We start from the raw sequence: 22,389 nt of genomic DNA on the forward strand, positions 1-22,389 counted from the left end.
AGCGCCTCCTCTCCCTCCACAGGACTGCGCGGTAAGGACTACTACTGTCAGTGTCACACATTGAGGGAACCAGTGGCCGTGCCTGCGCCCTAGGCGGCAGTGCGCTCTAGGCGGCTGCCTAATTTGCCTAGTAGTAGCGCCAGCCCTGTCTTCCTGTATAGATTTCAATAAAGCAGCTGAAAGCCACCAGGAGAGAAGCGGCTTTCAGCTGCCGCACCGATCCTCCCTGATTGCCCAGGTATTGGGTCAAGCATTGTAGCTTGTATCATTACCAATACTAGTATCACTATCGGTGAAACCCTAGTGGCAAGACTTGAAAATTGCTGCTCACAGACGCTCTCCATCCAATCTGACAGAGCTTGAGCTATTTTGCAAAGAAGTATGGGCAAAAATTTCACTTTCTAGACGGGCAAAGCTGGTAGAGACATCCCCAAAAATACCTGCAGCTGTAATTGCAGTGAAAGGAGGTTCTACAAAGTATTGACTCCGGGGGGCTGAATACAAATGCACACCACACTTTTCACATATTTATTTGTAAAAAATAAATAAATTGGGAAAACCATGTATCATAATTTTCCTTCCACTTCACAATTCTGTGCCACTTTGTGTTGGTCTATCACAAAAAATCCCAATAAAATACATTTACGTTTTTGTTTGTAACATGACAAAATGTGGAGAACTTCAAGGTGCATGAATACTTTTTCAAGGCACTGTATATAATATAAATGTATAATAAAAATTGTGCGACTGTGGAGGGGGCATTAGAGTGTAAGCTTATGTGGTACAGAGTCATTTATTAAAACAATTAACTCCCCGATCATCATAAAGTAGCAATGTATTGATTTATCTATCCAGGACAGAACTGCAGATATTGGGATACAAGAAAAGCAGTAAAAACAGCAAAAAATAACCAAACTCCCTTAACAATACAAAAGAAAAGAAGAATGAAAAAAACACATAATAACACAATGTTGTAAAGGTTATGTTTCAACAAAGTGACGCAGGCGCCACGTCTGCTGTATAAAAAGCCGGTAATGATAGATATGAGATTTGTTGAGCTCAGAAGAACAGGCCGCCTGGGAAAAGATGTGAGAAGAGCGTCTGTCTACTTTCCCGGGAGATCGGCTAATTACACGACTCATACTACAACAACGTCTGGAAAACAACGGTGATGACGACTTTACAAAACAGCGACTGGCAAGGGATAATATTAGCCGTCACATCTATCCATCGCAAAAAAAAAAAAAAAGTGGTCAAAAAGTACATTCCTATACAGAACGTATTCACGTCTCATCTTAATATAGGAATACATGATGGACATGTGAATACCTTCTACTCTGCAACACACATATTCTATTGGAGGACCTTCTGATTCTGATACACACAGTCGGACTGTCCGACAAAAAGCTCACATCGAACATTTGTAGTCGGAATGTACGATCATGTGTACGCGGCATTGGATCGAATTTTAATGGTTCAAAGACTTTCAGGCAAAATGGTCGGCCCTCACGCATGTTCACTTAAAGGGGTTGTAAAAAATATTTTTTTTAAACTAACAAAACATGTTATACTTACCTCCACTGTGCAGCTCGTTTTGCACAGAGTGACCCCGATCCACATCTTCTGGGGTCCCTCGGCAGCTGTCTCGGGTCCTTCCCGCAAGAACTCCACACATTCATGCAAAAGAGCTTGCATTGTGTGGAGTCCTTGCGGGCGCGCTCCCGTGATACAGCGAGTGGCCATAGCCGCTCACTGTATCACTCGGCCCCGTCCCTCGGCGCGCCGCGTCACTGGATGTGATTGACAGCAGCACCAGCCAATGGCTGCGGTGCTTTCAATCCATCCGCTCTAGCCAATCAGCAGCTGGCTGAGCGGCGAAGAGGATCTCGGGACCGAGCGTGGGACTTTAGAGGGGTCAGGTAAGTATAACGGAGGGCCGGGCCGGTATACTCTGAAGTTTTTTCACCTTAATGCATAGAAAGCATTAAGGTGAAAAAACATTTTCCTTTACAACTCCTTTTACAAAATCTGTCCCTTTTTGAAAAAAAGTTTGGACAACCCTGGTCTAAATGGTTCCAAGCCCTACTCTATAAAAAGCCATGGTTTCTATATACATTGGGTTTAACCACTAGGGGGCTAGGAAGGGGTTAAGTGTGTCCTAGGGAGTGATTCTAACTGTTAGGGGGCGTGGCTATGAGTGACACATCACTGATCGCTGCTCCCGATGACAGGAAGTAGACGATCAGTGTCCTGTCCCTAGGCAGAACAGGGAAATGCCTTGTTTACACATGTATCCCCCTGTTCTGCCTCTCTGTGACATGATCGCGGGACTCCAGCAGACTTGGAGTCTGCAGGTAGGGTCGCTGGGAGTGCTTCGGTGTGCGCAGCGCACACATTCTTAAAGGGGACGCACATGTACGCCCATTTGCCTACCGCTGCCATTCTGCCGACGTATATCGGCGTGTGGTTAACCACTGTATAAACAAAACAAAAAACTGGAACAATCATTTTCGCAAGTTTTTGAGCTTCTTTGAGCTCTGTGGTGCACTAGCTCCTCTCAAAAACGCGAGATTGGTGGGGGTTTTTTCTGCCTGTAGGAGCATATGCCTGAAAAAGCCATAGTGTGCATGGACACATTGGCAAACTTGGAGGGGGTTTCTAGGCAGAAAAAAAAAATAAGAGCTCAAAAGCCTGTAGGAGCCGCGTCTTGAGCTGCAGTGTGCATGAGCCCTTAGGAATTATTTCTGGCCATTACTTCCTGTCCCTGTGACCAGACTCACCTATTTTAAAAAACACTGTTGCTTTGTATCTCTCCTGCCTGAACAAGGTTTATAAACACTGTCATGGGCTGTTTGACAGCAGTTGCTTCTGCATGTACACAGCAAATCCCAGCTGTCGTTTTGACAGCCAGGAATTGCTTGGATATGCAAAAGGAGGAGCAGCAGTGGAGAAGGACAGGGCATACTACATATGCCCTAGGAAGAATCAAGGTATTGTTTGAATAAGAATATAGAATATTTAAATATTTCCCAGTGAGTATAATTTAGGGGTCTGATAATGTTGAGATAGATATAGATATATAAATATAGACGTTCACTTTAAGGATTGATAATGCACCCTTGTTTGCTTTTTCACAGATGTTCACAGCTTCTTCGTTTTGTCCTTGGGAATCAGACATAGGATGCTGATAAGGCCTGTTCGGAATAGACTTTCTACTAGACCAGTTTGAACTGGCCAGAGACTCCTGAAAAATGTTTTTTTGCCAGTCACGTGATGTAACCACCCATTTAACTGTTCCCTTGTTATAAAGAAGAAATGGACTTTGATTGGACTAAAACTATACGATCACACCTTTATCACGCCTGAAATACACTTGATACACACCCATATCTTATGAATATTCATTCGTATAAATTGTACACCCCGTAGTTGTAAGCTCAGAAACACTTTCACTTTTACTCGCTTATATGCCGGGATCTGTGTTGTATTTCTCCATTGCAATGTTTGTATAATTAAAGCACCTACTTATCTTATCATCTGGATCTACTATCTCATCTGATCGTCTTAATTAAGACCCCCAAATCCGATTTAACACCAGCATGCATTTTACCTCGTGTGGTGACCATGGTACTGTTACGGTTCTGCTCTCCCACTGACACCTTGATGTAGTCCAGTTTCTCTTGTTTGATTGGTTGGGAAGTGATCTGTCCTACAAACAGAACCAAACACAATTATTATGAAGAGAGAACAATGGCTCCAACTTCAACCCAGAATATGTTCTAGAACAGGGGTCTCTTTCAGTTTCAGAGGGCCTCATCATATATTTTACAAATATTCACAGAACGAAAAACCCTCATCACTTACATTAGGGTCCCTATAAGAGTCCTTCTAGCATCAGAGTGAAGAAATGTAACCAGCACACCAAGGATTCCTCAAAAGGGTCCAAAAGGTTACTATGTGACCTTTTATTTTTTGGTCACATAGTAAACATTCTGCAACGTTTCGGAGCCACGCAGAGCCCCTTCATCAAGCTTTGTCCCTTGCCTGAAGAAGGGGCCTTGCGTGACTCCGAAATGTTGCCGTATGTTTACTAGGTTACCAAGAAAATAAAGCTTTGGAGGAATCCTTGGTGTGCTGGTGACATTTCTTCACTCTGATTGTCTATGGTTTCCAGCCTATGGTCATCTCAGCAACCAGCATTACTGAATAGAGGCAGTGCCATCTTAATAGCATCATGGGCCCCTGGGCAAAGTAATGCCCTGGGGCCCCTACCATCCTGCATCAGGTGTCCCCATTACAGTGTCCCTATACAGGATTCCCCATCATTTTGCCCCCTTACATCAGGTTCTGCCATCACAGTGCCCTCATCCCAGTGTCCCCATACATTTAGTGTGCCCCATCACAGTGTCTCCATACCTTAGGTGTCCCCATATATCAAGTGTCCCCCGTCACTGTGTCCTCATACATCAATTGTCCTCTATCACAGTTTCTTCATATATCAGCCCCCCCCCCCCTTGTACCCACAGATCACAAATGCTGTTCCAACCTACAATGAAGGCGTCTCCTCCTTCCTCTCCTGCACTGAGACTGAGGTGAGTTCTCAGTCTCAGTGCCGGCTTATTTCCTCCCCCTGCAGGAAGGAGGAGAAAGCTGAATCCTCTCTCCAGCAGAAGCCAGCCGGCCACCTCTTTCTGACAGGAGTGACATTGCAGTTACATCACCCCTGTCAAAAAAGAGCGGCACGAGTGGACAAATTTCCAGTTCACCCCCCAACACAGCATCCCCCCCCCTTTTTCCTGGCCCTGATCATGGGGCCCCCATGCACCTGGGGCCCCTGGGCAGTGCTCAGGTGTGCCCAATTATTAAGATGGCTCCTGAATAGAGGTCGACCGATATGAGGTTTTCTCTAGCCGATGCCGAAAATTTGGGAATCGGAGCTGCCGATGGGCGATATATGAGGCCGATTTTTTTATTTATGTTTACATTTTTTAAACTACCCACTCCACTCCGCCCGCTTGCTCCTGTCACTCTACCACACACTTGATGTCCTCAGTACAGATGGCACAGGCAGATGGCATTGGCAGGTGGCTCTGGCAAGCACTGATTGGCACTGGCAGATGGCACTAGTTGGCACTTATTGTCAATGGCAGATGGCACTGGCAGGTGGCACTGGCAGATTGCACTGATTGGCACTGGCAGGTTTCACACTGAGCCGATAGTCTAACTGTGTGGAATGGACATGTAACTGAATGCATGAGAGAGACAAGCTGTAGCATTGATGTTAGCTGCTGGGTCCCGCCCACCCTATCAGACACAGCCAATGATTGGGCTGTATAAGAAAGGGGGCATGGCCACATACACGTAGCGGCTCGCCCAGATCCCATCCCATTGGCTGGTGTTTGATAGCTGCTGGGTCCTGTCCACCCCAGGTCCCGCCCACCCCCGACATCAACGCTTAATTTTGACAGCTCCTCTCTCTCTCTCTCTGCATTTAGTTAGGTGTCAGTTTCACACACTCAGCGGCTTTGGCAAGCACCTCACTGCTATGGAGTGTAGAGAAGGGAGGAACACGTTAACGGCATGGTGTGAAATATCGGCCTAATTTTGATAATAATCGGCTGATGCCGATCAAAAATGGCCAAATATCGGCTGATATATTGGTCGACCTCTATTACTGAACAGCCATTTTCGGGAATGTGTGAGTCCCCCATATATCCCCCATATTGCCTTTGGACTTCTAGCATCAGAGTCCCCTCTTACATCAGGGTGCCCTGTAATCGCGGCTGAAATAGGGTCTGACAAGCGGGAGTGAAATCGTGCGAGTTCAGCTGAACTCACACAGCTTCACTCCCGCAGCTCAGTGTGAACCCGGACTTAGAAATCCCTGTGGCTTAAAGGGGTTGTAAACCGTTCCGTTCCAAACCGATGAGAATGGTCCGACGGGCCGTTTCCATCGGTTCACCGCTGAAGTGGCCTGATGGTCTGATGTGCGTACACACCATCAGTTAAAAATCGATCGGGTCAGAACGCGGTGACGTAAAGCACAAGACGTGCTGAAAAAAACGAAGTTCAATGCTTCCAAGCATGCGTCGACTTGATTCTGAGCATGCGCAGGTTTTGAACCGATGCTTTTCTGTACTAACCATCGGTTTGGACCGATCAGTCAGCGGTCCATCGGTTCGATTTTAAAGCATGTTTTAAAATTTTGGACCGAAGTTTTAAATGACTTTCTATCCTTTAGAAATGTCATTTTGTGCAGGGACTTTTCTAAACACTGGAAACAAGCGCCACTTTACAGGCATACTATACACACCCCTCCAGGTACAAAATTTAAAGGAATATTTCACTTTTATTGTTTGACTTTAAGCATTATTAAAATCACTGCTCCCGAAAAAACTGGAGTTTTAAAACTTTTTTTTTTTTGCTTTGATACATGTCCCCTGGGGCAGGACCCGGGTCCCCAAACACTTTTTATGACAATAATTTGCATATTAGCCTTTACAATTATCACTTTTGATTTTTCCCGTTCGTGTCCCATAGACTTTAAACGGTGTTCAAACTAATTTTTGGCCTGTTCTGGTACGAACCGAACCAGGGGGTGTTCGGCTCATCCCTAGCCACCATCAGTGTTCGTAAGGTTATGACTGATCAGTGTATATTATATGGGGTGATAAAATACACAGGGCTAGATTCAGGTACGAGATACGATGGCTATCTCCAGATACGCCGTCATATCTCTGAGTTGCGGCGTCGTATCTATACGGCTGATTCATAGAATATAAATAGCATAGATTTCCCTAAGATCCGACCGGCGTAAGTGTCTTACACCGTTGTATCTTAGGCTGCATATTTACGCTGGCCGCTAGGTGGCGCTTCCGTATATTAATGCGAGGAATATGCAAATTAGGTAGTTACGCCGATTCAGAAACGTACGTCCACCCAGCGCAATTTTTTACGTAGTTTACGTTAGGCTTTTTCCGACGTAAAGTTACCCCTGCTATATGAGGCGTGTCCTATGTTAAGTATGGACGTCGTTCCCGCGTCGAATTTTGAACATTTTACGTTGTTTGCGTAAGTCGTTCGCGAATAGGGCTGGACGTCATTTACGTTCACGTCGAAAGCAATGACGATTTGCGGCGGAATTTTGAGCATGCGCACTGGGATTCTTTCATGAACGGCGCATGCACTAATCCTCCCACTGATACCAATGATGGGGCACTAATCTTCCCACTGATACCAAGGATGGGGCACTAATCCTCCCACTGATACCAAGGATGGGGTACTAATCTTCCCACTGATACCAAGGATGGGGCACTACTCCTCCCACTGATACCAATGATGGAACACTACTCCTCCCACTGATACCAATGATGGAACACTACTCCTCCCACTGAAACCAACAATGGGCCACCATTTCTCCCACTGACACCAACAATGGAGTAGAATTCCTTCCGCTGACACAAATTGGGCACTATTTCCGCAACTGGCACCAACAATGGGGCGCCATTCCTCCCGCTGCCACCAACAATGGAGCACTATTACTCAAACTGACACCATTGCTGAGATACTACTCAGTGGGAGGAACAGTGCCCATCATTGGTGTCAGTGTAATGCCGTGTAAACACACGATCATTTTTCAGCATGTTAAAAAAAAAAGACGTTTTTCCAACTTCATCATTAAAACGATGTTGCCTACACACCATCGTTTTTAAAAAATGATCTAGCAAAGCGCGGTGACGTACACCACGTACGACGGCACTATAAAGGGGAAGTTCCATTCGCCTTTGGGCTGCTTTAGCTGATTCCTTGTTAGTAAAAGACGATTCGCGCTTTTCTGTCTGTTACAGCGTGATGAATGTGCTTACTCCATTATGAACGGTAGTTTTACCAGAACGAGCGCTCCCGTCTCATAACTTGGCACCAACAATGGGACACTATTCCTCCCACTGATACCAATAACGTGGCCAGAGTTTGACAAATTTGCTTGGTATCTAGGAGCCAGCTAAAAAAGTTAGGAGCCAGAAAACGCGCCCTGTCCCGCCAAGCTCGCATGCAGAAGCGAACGCATACGTGAGTAGCGCCCGCATTTGAAAGCGGTGTTCAAACCACACATGTGAGGTATCGCCGTGATTGGTAGAGTGAGAGAAATAATTCTAGCCCTAGACCTCCTCTGTAATTCAAAACATGCAACGTGTAGAATTTTTTAAACATCGCCTATGGAGATTTTAAAAGGGTAAAAGTTTGTCGCCATTACACAAGCGGACGCAATTTTGAAGCGTGACATGTTGGGTATCAATTTATTCGGCGTAACATTATCTTTCACAATATAAAAATTGGGCTAACTTTACTGTTGTCTTCTTTTTTAATTTAAAAAAGTGTATTTTTGTCCCCAAAAAAGTGCGCTTGTAAGACCGCTGCGCAAATACGGTGTGACAGAAAGTATTGCAAAGATAGCCATTTTATTCTCTAGGGCAGGGCTCGACAAATCCCGGTCGCCAGGGCGACTAGAAATATGGTCCTGGCGACTTGGCTTGGAAGGGGGGCAAAAAAATATTTTTTTTTTTCTTTGTGAGCTGGCGCCATCTGGTGGTGAGCCGTTGGTATTACAAGCTATTACCACCAGATGTGTAAGCTGGCGCCATCTGGTGGTGGCTGTTGGTATTACAAGTTAAACAGCAATTTTAATGTCATTTTTCACTATTTTCACTGCCATCTTCTTCCCTCTAATTAGAACCCCCAAAAATTATATATATTTTTTATCCTAACACCATAGAGAATAAAATGGCGATCGTTGCAATACTTTATGTCACGCCGTATTTGTGCAGCGGTCTTACAAGCGCACTTTTTTGGGAAAAATTACACTTTTTTTTTAATTAAAAAATAAGACAACAGTAAAGTTATCCCCATTTTTTTTAATATTATGAAAGATAATGTTACGCTGGGTAAATTCATACCCAACATGTCACGCTTCAAAATTACGTCCACTCGTGGAATGCCGACAAACTTTTACCCTTTAAAATCTTCATAGGCAATGTTTAAAAAAAATCTACAGGTTGCATGTTTTGAGTTGCAGAGGAGGTCTAGGGCTAGAATTATTGCTCTTGCTCTACCAATCGCGGCGATACCTCACATGTGTGGTTTGAACACTGTTTACATATGCGGGTGCTGCTCACGTATGTGTTCGCTTCTGTGCGCAAGCTCGTCGGGACGGGGTGCGTTTTCTGGCTCCTAACTTTTTTAGCTGGCTCCTAGATTCCAAGCAAATTTGTCAAACCCTGCTCTAGGGTGTTAGAATACTGTGTCTCTGTGCGCCCCCACCTCCCCTGCCACACGATCGCGGCGGGCCCGCGCCGGCCGGTAATTGAGGCCGCGGCTTTGCGGCCTTCTGCAGGCCTAAGCTTCCTTGTTTTTCATTATCCAAAATATTAAAATATTATTATTACATTTAATAAAAGTTTATTTTACTTTTCTGCAAGGATGAACAAAGAATGGTCTTTTGTCATAGCTTTGCTGTGGAGATTTTCCAGGCAGGGCGGACATGAAGAGCTTACACTCTGCAGAGAATAAACTTGGAGATCCACGACGTCCTCCTGGGATGGGAAACACTTTCTATATCTGAGATCACAATGCAGTAAACACATACAAAAAGGACCAGACGGTCCCCAGGAGGGCTGGCAGGAGGCTGAACTTTTTCTATAAGTGAAGACATCTCCGCCTCTCCTCTGGGGTACCGGGACACCTGCCACTCACTCCCATGGCGCGGCTTTATATGGTGGTGGCCAGCAGGGAGACACCACAAACATGGAACGGGACAAACATAATAACAGCCCTGCTTGCCCCTCCCGTGTTATATCGAGCGTGGAGATATTGCGAGTTCTACCTGAGGGACGCAAACATTCAGAGGGAAAGGGCTTGTAAAAATAACCAAAACACGGCAAGAGCTGCGTGTCACCGAAACTACACCGGACGGCATTGTGACACCACAAGTCACCTGTCCCGAGAAACAATATATCCCTACACACATCCTCCATTAACACACATCACAACGACAACTCTACACACTTCATTTTATAGCCCACCAGTGGCGGCTGGTGGTTTTAGGATGGAGGGCGCAAGACCCTGCCCCTCCACACTTTTCCCCTCCCACTTCTCATAAGCCACACCCCTTATATAATCCACACACTCTGTCCCCTGTATTCCACTCATAGTGTCAGGAGTATATAGCCCCAGCATCACAGGACAGAGTATACAGCCCCAGCATCACAGGACAGATTATACAGCCCCAGCATCACAGGACAGAGTATACAGCCCCAGCATCACAGGACAGAGCATACAGCCCCGGCATCACAGGACAGGGTATACAGCCCCGGCATCACAGGACAGGGTATACAGCCCCGGCATCACAGGACAGGGTATACAGCCCCGGCATCACAGGACAGGGTATACAGCCCCAGCATCACAGGACAGAGTATACAGCCCCAGCATCACAGGACAGAGTATACAGCCCCAGCACCAGCATCACAGGACAAAGTATATAGCCCAGCATCACAGGACAGAGTATACAGCCCCAGCATCACAGGACAGAGTATACAGCCCAGCATCACAGGACAGAGTATACAGCCCCAGCATCACAGGACAGAGTATACAGCCCCAGCATCACAGGACAGAGTATACAGCCCCAGCATCACAGGACAGATTATACAGCCCCAGCATCACAGGACAGAGTATACAGCCCCGGCATCACAGGACAGGGTATACAGCCCCGGCATCACAGGACAGGGTATACAGCCCCAGCATCACAAGACAGAGTATACAGCCCCAGCATCACAGGACAGAGTATACAGCCCCAGCATCACAGGACAGATTATACAGCCCCGGCATCACAGGACAGGGTATACAGCCCCAGCATCACAGGACAGAGTATACAGCCCCAGCATCACAGGACAGAGTATACAGCCCCAGCACCAGCATCACAGGACAAAGTATATAGCCCAGCATCACAGGACAGAGTATACAGCCCCAGCATCACAGGACAGAGTATACAGCCCCAGCATCACAGGACAGAGTATACAGCTCCAGCATCACAGGACAGAGTATACAGCTCCAGCATCACAGGACAGAGTATACAGCTCCAGCATCACAGGACAGAGTATACAGCCCAGCATCACAGGACAGAGTATACAGCCCCAGCATCACAGGACAGAGTATACAGCCCCAGCATCACAGGAGAGGGTATACAGCCCCAGCATCACAAAACAGGGTATACAGCCCCAGCATCACAGGACAGAGTATATAGCCCCAGCATCACAGGACAGAGTATATAGCTCAGCATCTCAGGACAGAGTATACAGCCCCAGCATCACAGGACAGAGTATACAGCCCCAGCATCACAGGGCAGAGTATACAGCCCCAGCATCACAGGACAGAGTATACAGCCCCAGCATCACAGGACAGAGTATACAGCTCCAGCATCACAGGACAGAGTATACAGCCCCGGCATCACAGGACAGAGCATACAGCCCCAGCATCACAAATCATGGTATATAGCGCAGCCTTACAGATCGGCGCAAACAAACTGAAAAACTACACTGTTAGTGTTAAATTGAACTGAAAAATTACACTGTTAGTGAAAAATTACACTGTTACACCGGGCTCTGCACATCATATACACCGGGCTCTGCACATCATATACACCGGGCTCTGCACATCATATACACCGGGCTCTGCACATCATATACCAGGCTGCACATTATACACCAGGCTCTGCACATCATATACCAGGCTGCACATTATACACCAAGCTCTGCACATCATATACCAGGCTGCACAATATACATCGGGCTCTGTACATCATATACCAGGCTGCACATTATACACCGAGCTCTGCACATTATACACCAAGCTCTGCACATCAAATACCAGGCTGCACATCATACACCGGGCTCTGCACATCATATACCAGGCTGCACATTATACACCGGGCTCTGTACATCATATACCAGGCTGCACATCATATACCAAACTGCACATTATACACCGAGCTCTGACGTCCGGGATTTTCCGACAGCAAAAATTTGAGAGCTGGTTCTCAATTTCTCCGACTTCTCATAAGCCACACCCCTTTTATAATCCACCCACTCTGTCCCCTGTATTCCACTCATAGTGTCAGGAGTACTTTTCTTAGTGCATTATCTTAATGCATTAAGATAAAAAAAAAAACTTCTGATTTTACAACCCCTTTAAGTAAGGTCTGCATAGAACTGTGGCAAATGGTATAGGCATAAAGAAGAAACCTTCAAGTAACAATTTGCATATTCAATACTCTACAGTCTTATGATGGGCTCTGCTAGATATCCTACTTACTATACAATCACTTGTCCCCACCCCCGAGGATCCCTGACTCACGGTGTGACTGGTTGATCCTGACCTCCGGCCTCTCCACAGGACGGCTCTCCTTCCTCTTCTCCTCCGAGTCTTTTTGTTTGGAGAAGACGGAGGGGACGGTGGTGTCAGCTGCACACAAAGGGAAGAGGAACACAATGGCACTGAAAGAATAGCAACAGTTGGCAAAACCAAGAAGTGACTAAGTACCGCACAGATAAATGCCTAGGGATGGGTGGGGTCGCCTTAGAAACATTGGGCCAGATTCACAGAGGAAATACGCCGGAGTATCTACTGATTCTCCGGCGTATTTTCAAATTTGCCGCGTCTTATCTTTATTTGTAATTCACAAAAAAGATACGACGGCTTTTGGCTAAGATCCGACAGGCGTACGGCTTCGCACGCCTTCGGATCCTAGGTGTAATTTTCCGGCAGCCGCTGGGTGGAGTTTGCGTCGTTTTCCAGCGTTGGGTATGCAAATTAGCTGATTAAGGCGATCCATGAAGATGCGCGTTCGTCGCAATCTCTTACGTCGTCGCTAGTCGGTTTTTCCCGTCGCAAACTTAGGCCTGCTTTTTCATGGCTTATCTTTAGAACAGCCATGTTAAAGTATGGCCGTTGTTCCCGCGTCGAATTTCAAATTTTGATTTTTTTGCGTAAGACGTCCGGGAATACGAAACGACGTAACGCACGTCACCGTTCAAACAATACGTCGGGGCACCGTAATTTCGCGCAAAGTACGTCGGGAAATTTCCTAACGGAGCATGCGCAGAACGTTCGGCGCGGGAACGCGCCTAATTTAAATGGTACACGCCCCATTTGAATTAGGCGGACTTGCGCCGGGCGGCTTTACGCTACACCGCCGTAAGTTTACACGCAAGTGCTTGGTGAATCAGGCACTTGCGATGAAAACTTGTGGCGGTGTAACGTAAAGGGGATATGTTACGCCGCCGCAGATAACTGTGAATCTGGCCCCCTGTGCAGAGACTCTTTTGTTTGCTCAGTGTACTCGTTCATTTTTGCTTTTCTAGAACTCTTTTTAATACTTCGTTTTTTAGCGAGTGTTTTGTTTTTGTGGGTAGTGTAGCTCACTTTATTAGGGTCCCAATTAAACCAATGTGCCGTGATAAAGCATGTAACATATGTTACTGTTTTGCCATATATTTTGAATGTCACCCCAATGCACTAATGGAAATGCACTTGTGTTGCAGAGAGCTGCATTGCGGGGAAACACGTGGCAGTGTGCTGCATTGCGGGGAAACACGTGGCAGGGTGCTGCATTGCGGGGAAACACGTGGCAGGGTGCTGCATTGCGGGGAAACACGTGGCAGGGTGCTGCATTGCGGGGAAACACGTGGCAGGGTGCTGCATTGCGGGGAAACACGTGGCAGGGTGCTGCATTGCGGGGAAACACGTGGCAGGGTGCTGCATTGCGGGGAAACACGTGGCAGGGTGCTGCATTGCGGGGAAACACGTGGCAGTGTGCTACATTGCGGGGAAACACGTGGCAGGGTGCTGCATTGCGGGGAAACACGTGGCAGTGTGCTACATTGCGGGGAAACACGTGGCAGGGTGCTGCATTGCGGGGAAACACGTGGCAGGGTGCTGCATTGCGGGGAAACACGTGGCAGGGTGCTGCATTGCGGGGAAACACGTGGCAGGGTGCTGCATTGCGGGGAAACACGTGGCAGGGTGCTACATTGCGGGGAAACACGTGGCAGGGCGCTGCATTGCGGGGAAACACGTGGCAGTGTGCTGCATTGCGGGGAAACACGTGGCAGTGTCCTGCATGGTAGGCTCGATTTTTGGCACATTGGGATGCATTGCAAGCACATTCATTTCAACATGTCCATACACTGCTGAGTCAAGTTTCAAGGTGACGCAGGTGAAATGTTTTGAATATTGCTCTTATCAGTATTAACATACAACACAATTGTCTTTAATTACCTTATAATAAAGATTAAAAAATAAAAATCACTATAAAAATGTATTAATCTTTATTTTTTATTTATTATAAGATTTTATATATATATATATATATATATATATATATATATATATATATATATATATATATATATATATATATATATATATAAATATAAATATAAATATATATATAATGCAAAGTCAAAATGTACCCTTAAAAAGGAAAAAATAAATAAAAAATAAATAATAATAATAAAAAAAACACCTGAAAGCTGAACTTTAGATAAAGAGTAGTGCTGGCATGCAAACCCTCTTTGAGTCCTTCAAGTTGGGTCTCAAAGGGCACGTAGAATCACAATTTTGTGCCACATACACTAGGCACTTACCGGCGCTGTGGGCGGGGCTCTGCGGTGGAAGGTCCCTGTAACACGAGGCATCGTCCTGATTTATCCTCAGTAGTAAATCTGGGGTGCAAGCTGTAGAGGAAGACATAGGAGAGCTCAGAGAGGACGGATCATGAACTGACCAAACCAACGTCACCAAGGACCAGTAAACACAGGGGGAGTGTGGCATTCTCCCATTGAAGTGTACATACCAGAATATGAGTGCTCACAAGGGGGGGGGGGAACTTACTTCTTTTTTTGTGCATTGCATTTTTTTTTTGCAATGCGGGTGACACATCTGTGTCTGCAATGTGGACAAGGACAGAGCCCACTCTATGGGCATCTAGGAGTAAATGAACTCCACCTGTCTGTTGACATCCAACTACCGTCTGATCCCCTTCCATTTTTTTCAGTGGACCAATTGGACCTGGAGGGAGGCGGGTGTAAAAACGGCCATAAAATCAGTTTACCTACCTGTCCATAGGAATGCATGAACTTTACGATTAGGTCCCCAAGCTTTTTTGGCACCAGGGATCGGCTTCATGGCAGCCAATAATTTTCCCAGGGAACGGGGAAATTCACAGAGTCTGTCCTCAGCCCATCTTTACAGGACATGTCTCTTTTAAATAAGGGTCCTACATTCCCCTTTACATCACAGCCCCATCTTTACATTACAGTGCCCCTTTACAGGGCAGTCCACTTTATATTAATGCAATGGGGACTACACTGTAAAGGGGCACTGTAATGATTACAGTGCCCCTGCCTAACCCAGGCACCCTGCCCAACACAGGCTCCCTGCAGCCTGGCCCGTTTTTCCTTCCTAACATCACTCTTTCCTATTCTGATCGCTGCCTCCCCTACACAGGACTCCTACCTTTTGCAGGGCAGAGGCTGTGATCACTCCGTGTGTCCTCTCTTCCGGTTCCCCCACCCACTCAACAATGTCACCCTATCAGCAGGGCAGGGGGTGGGGGAAGTGCTCTCCATTCCAATCTGCAGCTCCTCCCGCATTAGGGAGAGGGCACACAGGTATGGCCGCACAGCAGGAGGTGAGCGGCTCGACCGCGGTCTGTGATAGCTTTGTGCGGACTGTGGCCCCGGGGTTGGGGATATCTGCATTAATGAGGAAGTAAACCCTCTAATACATTTCTTTAAAAAAAAAAAACCTGCAAGAGAAAGGCATAATGAGCTAGTATGAATTACTTACCTGAGATCGAAGCCCCCGAAGCGACTATCGTCCTCTCCTCCGCCGCTGCCATGATACCCGAGTTACTTCTGGGTATCGCTGCTCCGGCACTGCAATTGGCACGATCGCCTTCACTAACGGCACGCTCAGTGCGCCTGTGCCATCGGTGCAGTCTTTTCAGCAAATATCTCCTAAACCGTGGAGGTTTAGGAGATATTTGTTGCACCTACAGGTAAGCCTTAATCTAGGCTTACCTGAAGGTTAAAGTGGTCTGTAAGGGTTTACAACCACTTTAAAGGACACAAGAAATCTTTCACCTTCGGGTTAGACTGCCGTCTACAGGAGGGCCAGACATTGGCAATGAGCAAACTGTAGATTCCCTCGGCCTTGTAGCAAAGCAGTACTGAGAGCATGATCAGAAATACAGAGGGGAGTGTTCCTCAATGGACTCCAAGGAAAAGGTTATATGGCGTGTAACGGAATGGCCGTGACACCCAGAGACTTCTGAAGGATGTGGGGTACTCCTGTGCCAGCTTCACCAATGACTCTTGGGTCATCCTATGTCCGATAGGGGCATAGGATGACTGAGAACTGATATCTCAGATTACATGAGATGGGACATTAATGATAATTCATGTTTTGCAGGATATCTTAGAATATTACAAGTTGTTCCTTATGAACAGGTCAATAGACTGCTGAGGTGTTAATTGAGTCGGGCTCCTAAGATATTCCATTGTCCATTGTGTGATGCTAAAACTGTTTTGTGTCTATTGTACTGATTAAGTCTGTAAAGGTCAGATGTCTAACTTTGAGGTGTTAATTGAGTCTGGCTTCTGAAAGACCTTTCATTGTGGATGCGAATGACACTGTATGGTGTGAAAAGTCTATTGATGATAAGGTGTGGAATGTGACTGAGCACCCTCTAAAGGTCAGACATCTGTGTATTGTGTATCAGGTGTGAATAGCTTATTGTCGGAGACAGAACGTCTCACATAGGAATGTGTATTATGCAGGTGAATAGCTTATTGTCGGAGACAGGACGTCTGGGGGATAATTAACTCATTTGAATGTCATTATCTAAAAGAATGTGTATGAAGCCCCCATTGTGTGATGTTTTGGGGGTGGAGAGTTTCATTGTCCCTGTGCTTACTGAAGCATGCTTGTAACTGTATAAAAACCTTAGAGCTGACCATTAAAGATTCATTCATTTTTGGAACCAGTGTCATGGACTTGGTCGACCACTAGGTGGCGCTAATCGCGCACCGGCGCGCAATAGCGGCAATAGCGCGCGCTCGCGGCACGTCGGCGCGCACGGGTGTGCGCAATAGCGGCGCGCGCGCACGCGCAATAGCGGCGCGCGCGCGGGCACGTGCTGACGCCATTTTGGCGCCACTTAGGCTATTTAATGGGGCTCTCCCCATAGCTCCCTGCTGCTCAGTCAACAGCGTTCCTGTTTACCCTACCTGATACCTGTTACCTGATTGGCTCCTGTTTCCTGTGACCTTGGCTTACCATTGACCCTGCTGTTCTCTGCCTGCCCTGATCCCTGGCTTGTCTGACTTCGCTTCCGCCTTCTCCTTCCAAACGGTCTGCTGCCCGCCTGTTACTGATCCGGCTTGAACTACGACTCTGCTTTGGCTTCCCCCTGTACCTGATCCGCCCGCCTGTGTTTGACCCGGCCTGCCTGACTCTGCCAGCATCTGTACTACAGCACACCTCCCACCTGCTGCCTGTTCCAGCCATCTGCACCAAGCTCCTGTTGTCTGCTGTCTACCTCCAGCATCTCTGCAGTTCCTGCACAGCATCTGTGGAGTCTTCAGGAGACCACCGCAGACCTGCACGGCACCTTCCTGGCGCTTGTGCGACTCTGAACTCTAGCGCTCCCTGTCTGCTCTACCAGGGGTTCCGGAGTCAGAGGAGCAAGAGTTGCCATTCCCTGCACGCCAGGCTCTGCTCTGTACCAGGTACGTGACAGTACTGAGCAGCCATGTCTGAGCCTGCGCAGGGAATGGACCCTATGACGGAACTTTGTCGCCATCTGGATGGCCTTACCCAAGCAGTCAGGGCCCTGCAGGAAGGCTATACCCGACTTGAAAATCATGTCCAGGAACTGTCTACTCCATCCACTTCTTCTTCGTCTGGCGCATCCGCGTCACCTTCAGTTATTATGCTGCCCCCTGAACCTAAAGTGCCCATGCCTGAAAGATTTGCAGGAGAACGAAGCAAGTTTAGAGCGTTCCGGAATGCTTGTGAGCTCTACTTTGCGCTTCAGCCACGAACTTTCTCACTAGAAGCTACCAAAGTAGGTTTTGTTATGGCCCTCCTATCGGGTGAACCGCAGGCGTGGGCCCACCGTCTGATGGAGCAAAAGGACTTATCCCTTGACCGGTTGGACACGTTCTTTCAGGCTATGTCCTTGTTGTATGAAGACCCTCATCAGGCCGCTACCGCTGAAGCTGCTTTGCATGCCCTCCTGCAAGGTCGCAGACCCGTTGAGGACTATGTAGCCGAGTTCAGAAGGTGGAGTGCGGACACTACCTGGAACAATTCGGCCCTTTGTTATCAGTTCCGCTTGGGCCTCGCCGAAGCACTTAAGGATGAACTCGCACGTGTAGGGGTCCCTGACACTCTGGAGGCTCTTATCAACCTAACCATCCAGATTGACAGACGCTTGAGGGAACGCAGGACTGAACGTGCCACCGGTCTGAATCGCCCAACATGGATGCTACCCCGGGTACCCGCGTACCCTAACCCGATTCCTCCAGCTCCGACCACTGCCTTTAGAGACATTCCAGAACCCATGCAGCTGGGTTTGATCCGCCCTTCTCTCACTGCTGAGGAACGACTTCGACGCCGGACAAACAACCTTTGCCTCTACTGCGGAGAGTCCGGCCATTACGTGAGGACCTGCCCAGCAAAATTCCGTAAGTGCACCTTCATGTCATCTGTCCCCTCACCCATTGTCTTCAACAAATCTGCTCATCTGGCTGTCCCCGTTTTATTGCAGCTTCCAGGAAGGGATATACGGACCAGCGCCATACTTGATTCCGGGGCCTGCAGCTGTTTTCTGGACTCTGCCTTTGCCACTCATCACCATATTCCGTTACGCCCAAGGGCTGTTGGACTGTCTGTACACTTGGCCGATGGGTCTATCTTGAAATCCGGGCCAGTCACCCAAGAAACCCTGCCCATCGCCACTACCATCTCGGACAGTCATCGAGAACTTTTATGCCTGGATGTTATTGAATCCCCTCTGTTCCCTATAATCCTGGGCATACCCTGGCTCCAGGCTCACAACCCTCAGATAAACTGGACTACCGGTGAGATTTGCTTTTGTTCCACCTACTGTCAACAACACTGCTTGCAGGCAATCTCATCTCCCCCCTCTTTGCTTTGCATGGACTCCGACATTGAAATCCGCCAATCTGTCCCCGAGGTGTACCATGAGTTCCTGGACGTCTTCAGCAAAAAGGGGGCTGACACCCTTCCCCCTCACCGACCATACGACTGCCCGATTGAGCTCCTCCCCGGGGCCGAAATCCCTTTCGGAAGAATTTTTCCCCTAACTGAACTAGAACTTGGAAATCTAAAGACTTATGTCGACGATAACCTCAAGAAGGGGTTTATCCGCCCCTCTACATCACCAGCAGGGGCAGGAATTTTCTTCGTCGAGAAGAAGGACCATTCTCTCCGCCCCTGCGTGGATTACCGCGAGCTTAATAAGGTAACAATAAAGAATCGATACCCTCTCCCGCTGGTGCCGGAACTATTCCAAAGACTGGGAGCAGCGGTCATTTTCACGAAACTGGACTTGCGGGGGGCCTATAACTTGGTACGAATACGGGACGGCGACGAATGGAAGACTGCCTTCCGCACCCGCTTCGGCCACTTCGAGTACTTGGTGATGCCCTTCGGGCTCTGCAACGCGCCTGCCACATTCCAGCACTTCGTGAATGACATCTTTAAAGACTACCTTGACCTCTTTGTCGTGGTCTACCTTGACGACATCCTCATTTTTTCCCCTTCTGTTGTCAAACATCGGGAACACGTCAAAAGCGTACTTAAGCGACTCCGAATACACGGATTATACGCCAAACCTGAAAAATGTGAGTTTGAATGTGAAAGCATACAGTTCCTGGGACTTGTTATTTCGGTCAACGGCATTGAGATGGACCCGCAGAAAGTTACGGCAATCCTTGAGTGGCCTGCGCCCACAGATAAAAAGGGCATCCAACGCTTTATCGGGTTTGCCAATTTCTACAGAAAGTTCATTAGGGGGTTTTCCAACATCATCGCCCCCATAACCGGCCTAACCAAACAAACTGTCCGGTTCCGTTGGTCCCCTGAAGCCCAAGGAGCTTTTGAGGCGTTGAAGAAACTGTTTACGTCTGCACCGGTCCTTAGACACCCAGATGCCAGCCTGCCCTATATCTTGGAGGTGGACGCTTCGGAGACGGCAGTCGGGGCGGTGCTTTCCCAAAGACAGGGGCCAAAGGCCCTTCTCCACCCGGTTGCTTTTTTTTCCCGCAAACTATCTGACGCGGAACGGAACTATGATGTGGGTGACCGAGAACTTTTAGCGATCAAGGCAGCGCTGGAGGAGTGGCGGTACTTATTGGAAGGTGCAGCGCACCCAATTTTGATCTATACAGATCACAAGAACTTAGAATACCTGAGAGTAGCCAAGAGACTAAGACCACGTCAAGCCAGATGGGCGCTTTTTTTTACCAGGTTCACTTTCCACATAACGTACAGGCCAGGGTCCAAGAATACCAAGCCCGATGCTCTTTCCCGGATGTACAGCGACTCTGAAAACCCTGCTCCTCCGGACACTATCTTATCTTCGGGAAATTTTCTGCTGCTTCAGGATGACCTATTGTCACGGATCAAACAGGCCTCTGCAGGAATGGCCTCCTCTTCGGATACAAATTTGCAACTCAGAGATGGCTTGTTGTGGCATGAGGACAGGATTTTTGTGCCGGAAGACTTACGGGTCAGTGTCCTGAGTCTCTGTCATGACCATGAGCTGGCTGGCCATTTTGGGGTACAGAAGACCTCGGAACTCTTGCAGCGCACATTTTGGTGGCCCCAGCTTATGAAAGACTGTAAGAGTTATGTGGAGTCGTGCACCACGTGCATCCGAAGTAAAGGGAGCAAATCCAGAGCCTGGGGACTGTTGAAGCCTTTGCCCGTACCAGAGAGACCATGGAGAATGATCTCCATGGATTTTATTGTTGAGCTCCCTCCTTCTGAGGGTTTCACCACCATTTTTGTGACAGTGGACAGACTATCCAAGATGGCACACTTTCTGCCCATGAGGGGTACACCTTCTGCTCCCGAAATGGCTAAAATCTTCATTAAGGAAATTGTGCGGTTACACGGCATCCCCGCAAATATCGTGTCAGATCGTGGAGTACAGTTTACTTCCAGGTTCTGGAGAGCGCTCTGCGAGTCCCTCAAGATTGAGCTGTCGTTCTCATCTGCTTATCACCCACAATCAAATGGCCAAACTGAGAGGACAAACCAAACATTAGAACAATACCTACGCTGTTTCTCGTCGTTCTCCCAGGAAGATTGGGTCTCTCTACTTCCACTGGCTGAATTCGCATATAATAATTCAATTCACTCTGCTACCAAACAAACCCCTTTCTTTGCGAATTACGGCTACCACCCGCTATTTTTGTCTAATCGTGTCCCGGAATGTACGGTGCCCGCCGTCCAAGAGACATTAGACTTCTTCAGCGTTAACAACAGGCTTCTCCAGGAAACTATGGCAAAGACTCAGGAGCATAATAAGGAGGTATTTGATAAAAGGCGAAGAGGAGAACTGAACCTGGAACCTGGGGATCTGGTATGGTTGTCTACTGTGAACCTGAGACTTGCCTGTCCGTCTAAAAAACTGGGGCCTAAGTTTATGGGGCCATTTCCAATCAGAAGGAAGATCAACAGTGTGGCCTATGAACTCGAATTACCAGAGTCTTTCCGCATCCATCCGGTCTTTCATGTCACCCTCCTGAAGCCTGACGTCGCTAACCCCTTTCCTGGGCGAAGCACTGATCCACCCGAACCGGTCTTGGTTAACGGTGAGGAGGAATTCGAGATTGAGTCTATCCTTGACTGCAGAAAAAGGCGCAATCAGGTTCAGTTCCTGGTGAAATGGAAGGGCTATGGCCCTGAGGAAAACTCCTGGGAACCTGAACGCAACATCCACGCTAAAAGCTTGATTCGGTCCTTCAAGAACGCTCATCCACTCAAGATGTCTCAGTTGGGCATCCGGAGGCTGCCCATTGGGGGGGGCAATGTCATGGACTTGGTCGACCACTAGGTGGCGCTAATCGCGCACCGGCGCGCAATAGCGGCAATAGCGCATTAGCGCGCACGGGAGCGCGCGCTCGCGGCACGTCGGCGCGCACGGGTGCGCGCAATAGCGGCGCGCGCGCGCACGCGCAATAGCGGCGCGCGCGCGGGCACGTGCTGACGCCATTTTGGCGCCACTTAGGCTATTTAATG

The 22,389-nt window shown here is 47.9% G+C and overlaps 1 protein-coding gene across 3 annotated transcripts in view; it reads right to left on the bottom strand.

Moving 5' to 3' along the window:
• LOC120936061 overlaps positions 1–22,389 on the bottom strand; it is a 59,262-nt gene that overhangs the window by 19,343 nt on the left and 17,530 nt on the right. For all 3 annotated transcript variants that reach the window (XM_040348162.1, XM_040348161.1, XM_040348163.1), the window contains exons 6-8: positions 14,697–14,786; positions 12,406–12,513; positions 3,611–3,709 (exon numbers count right to left, since the gene is read on the bottom strand). In XM_040348162.1, coding sequence (XP_040204096.1) covers positions 3,611–3,709; positions 12,406–12,513; positions 14,697–14,786 — 297 coding nt within the window. The remainder of the gene's footprint in view (positions 1–3,610; positions 3,710–12,405; positions 12,514–14,696; positions 14,787–22,389) is intronic.

This window comes from Rana temporaria, chromosome 4, assembly GCF_905171775.1.
Source record: "Rana temporaria chromosome 4, aRanTem1.1, whole genome shotgun sequence".
Classification (NCBI taxonomy): Eukaryota; Metazoa; Chordata; class Amphibia; order Anura; family Ranidae; genus Rana; species Rana temporaria.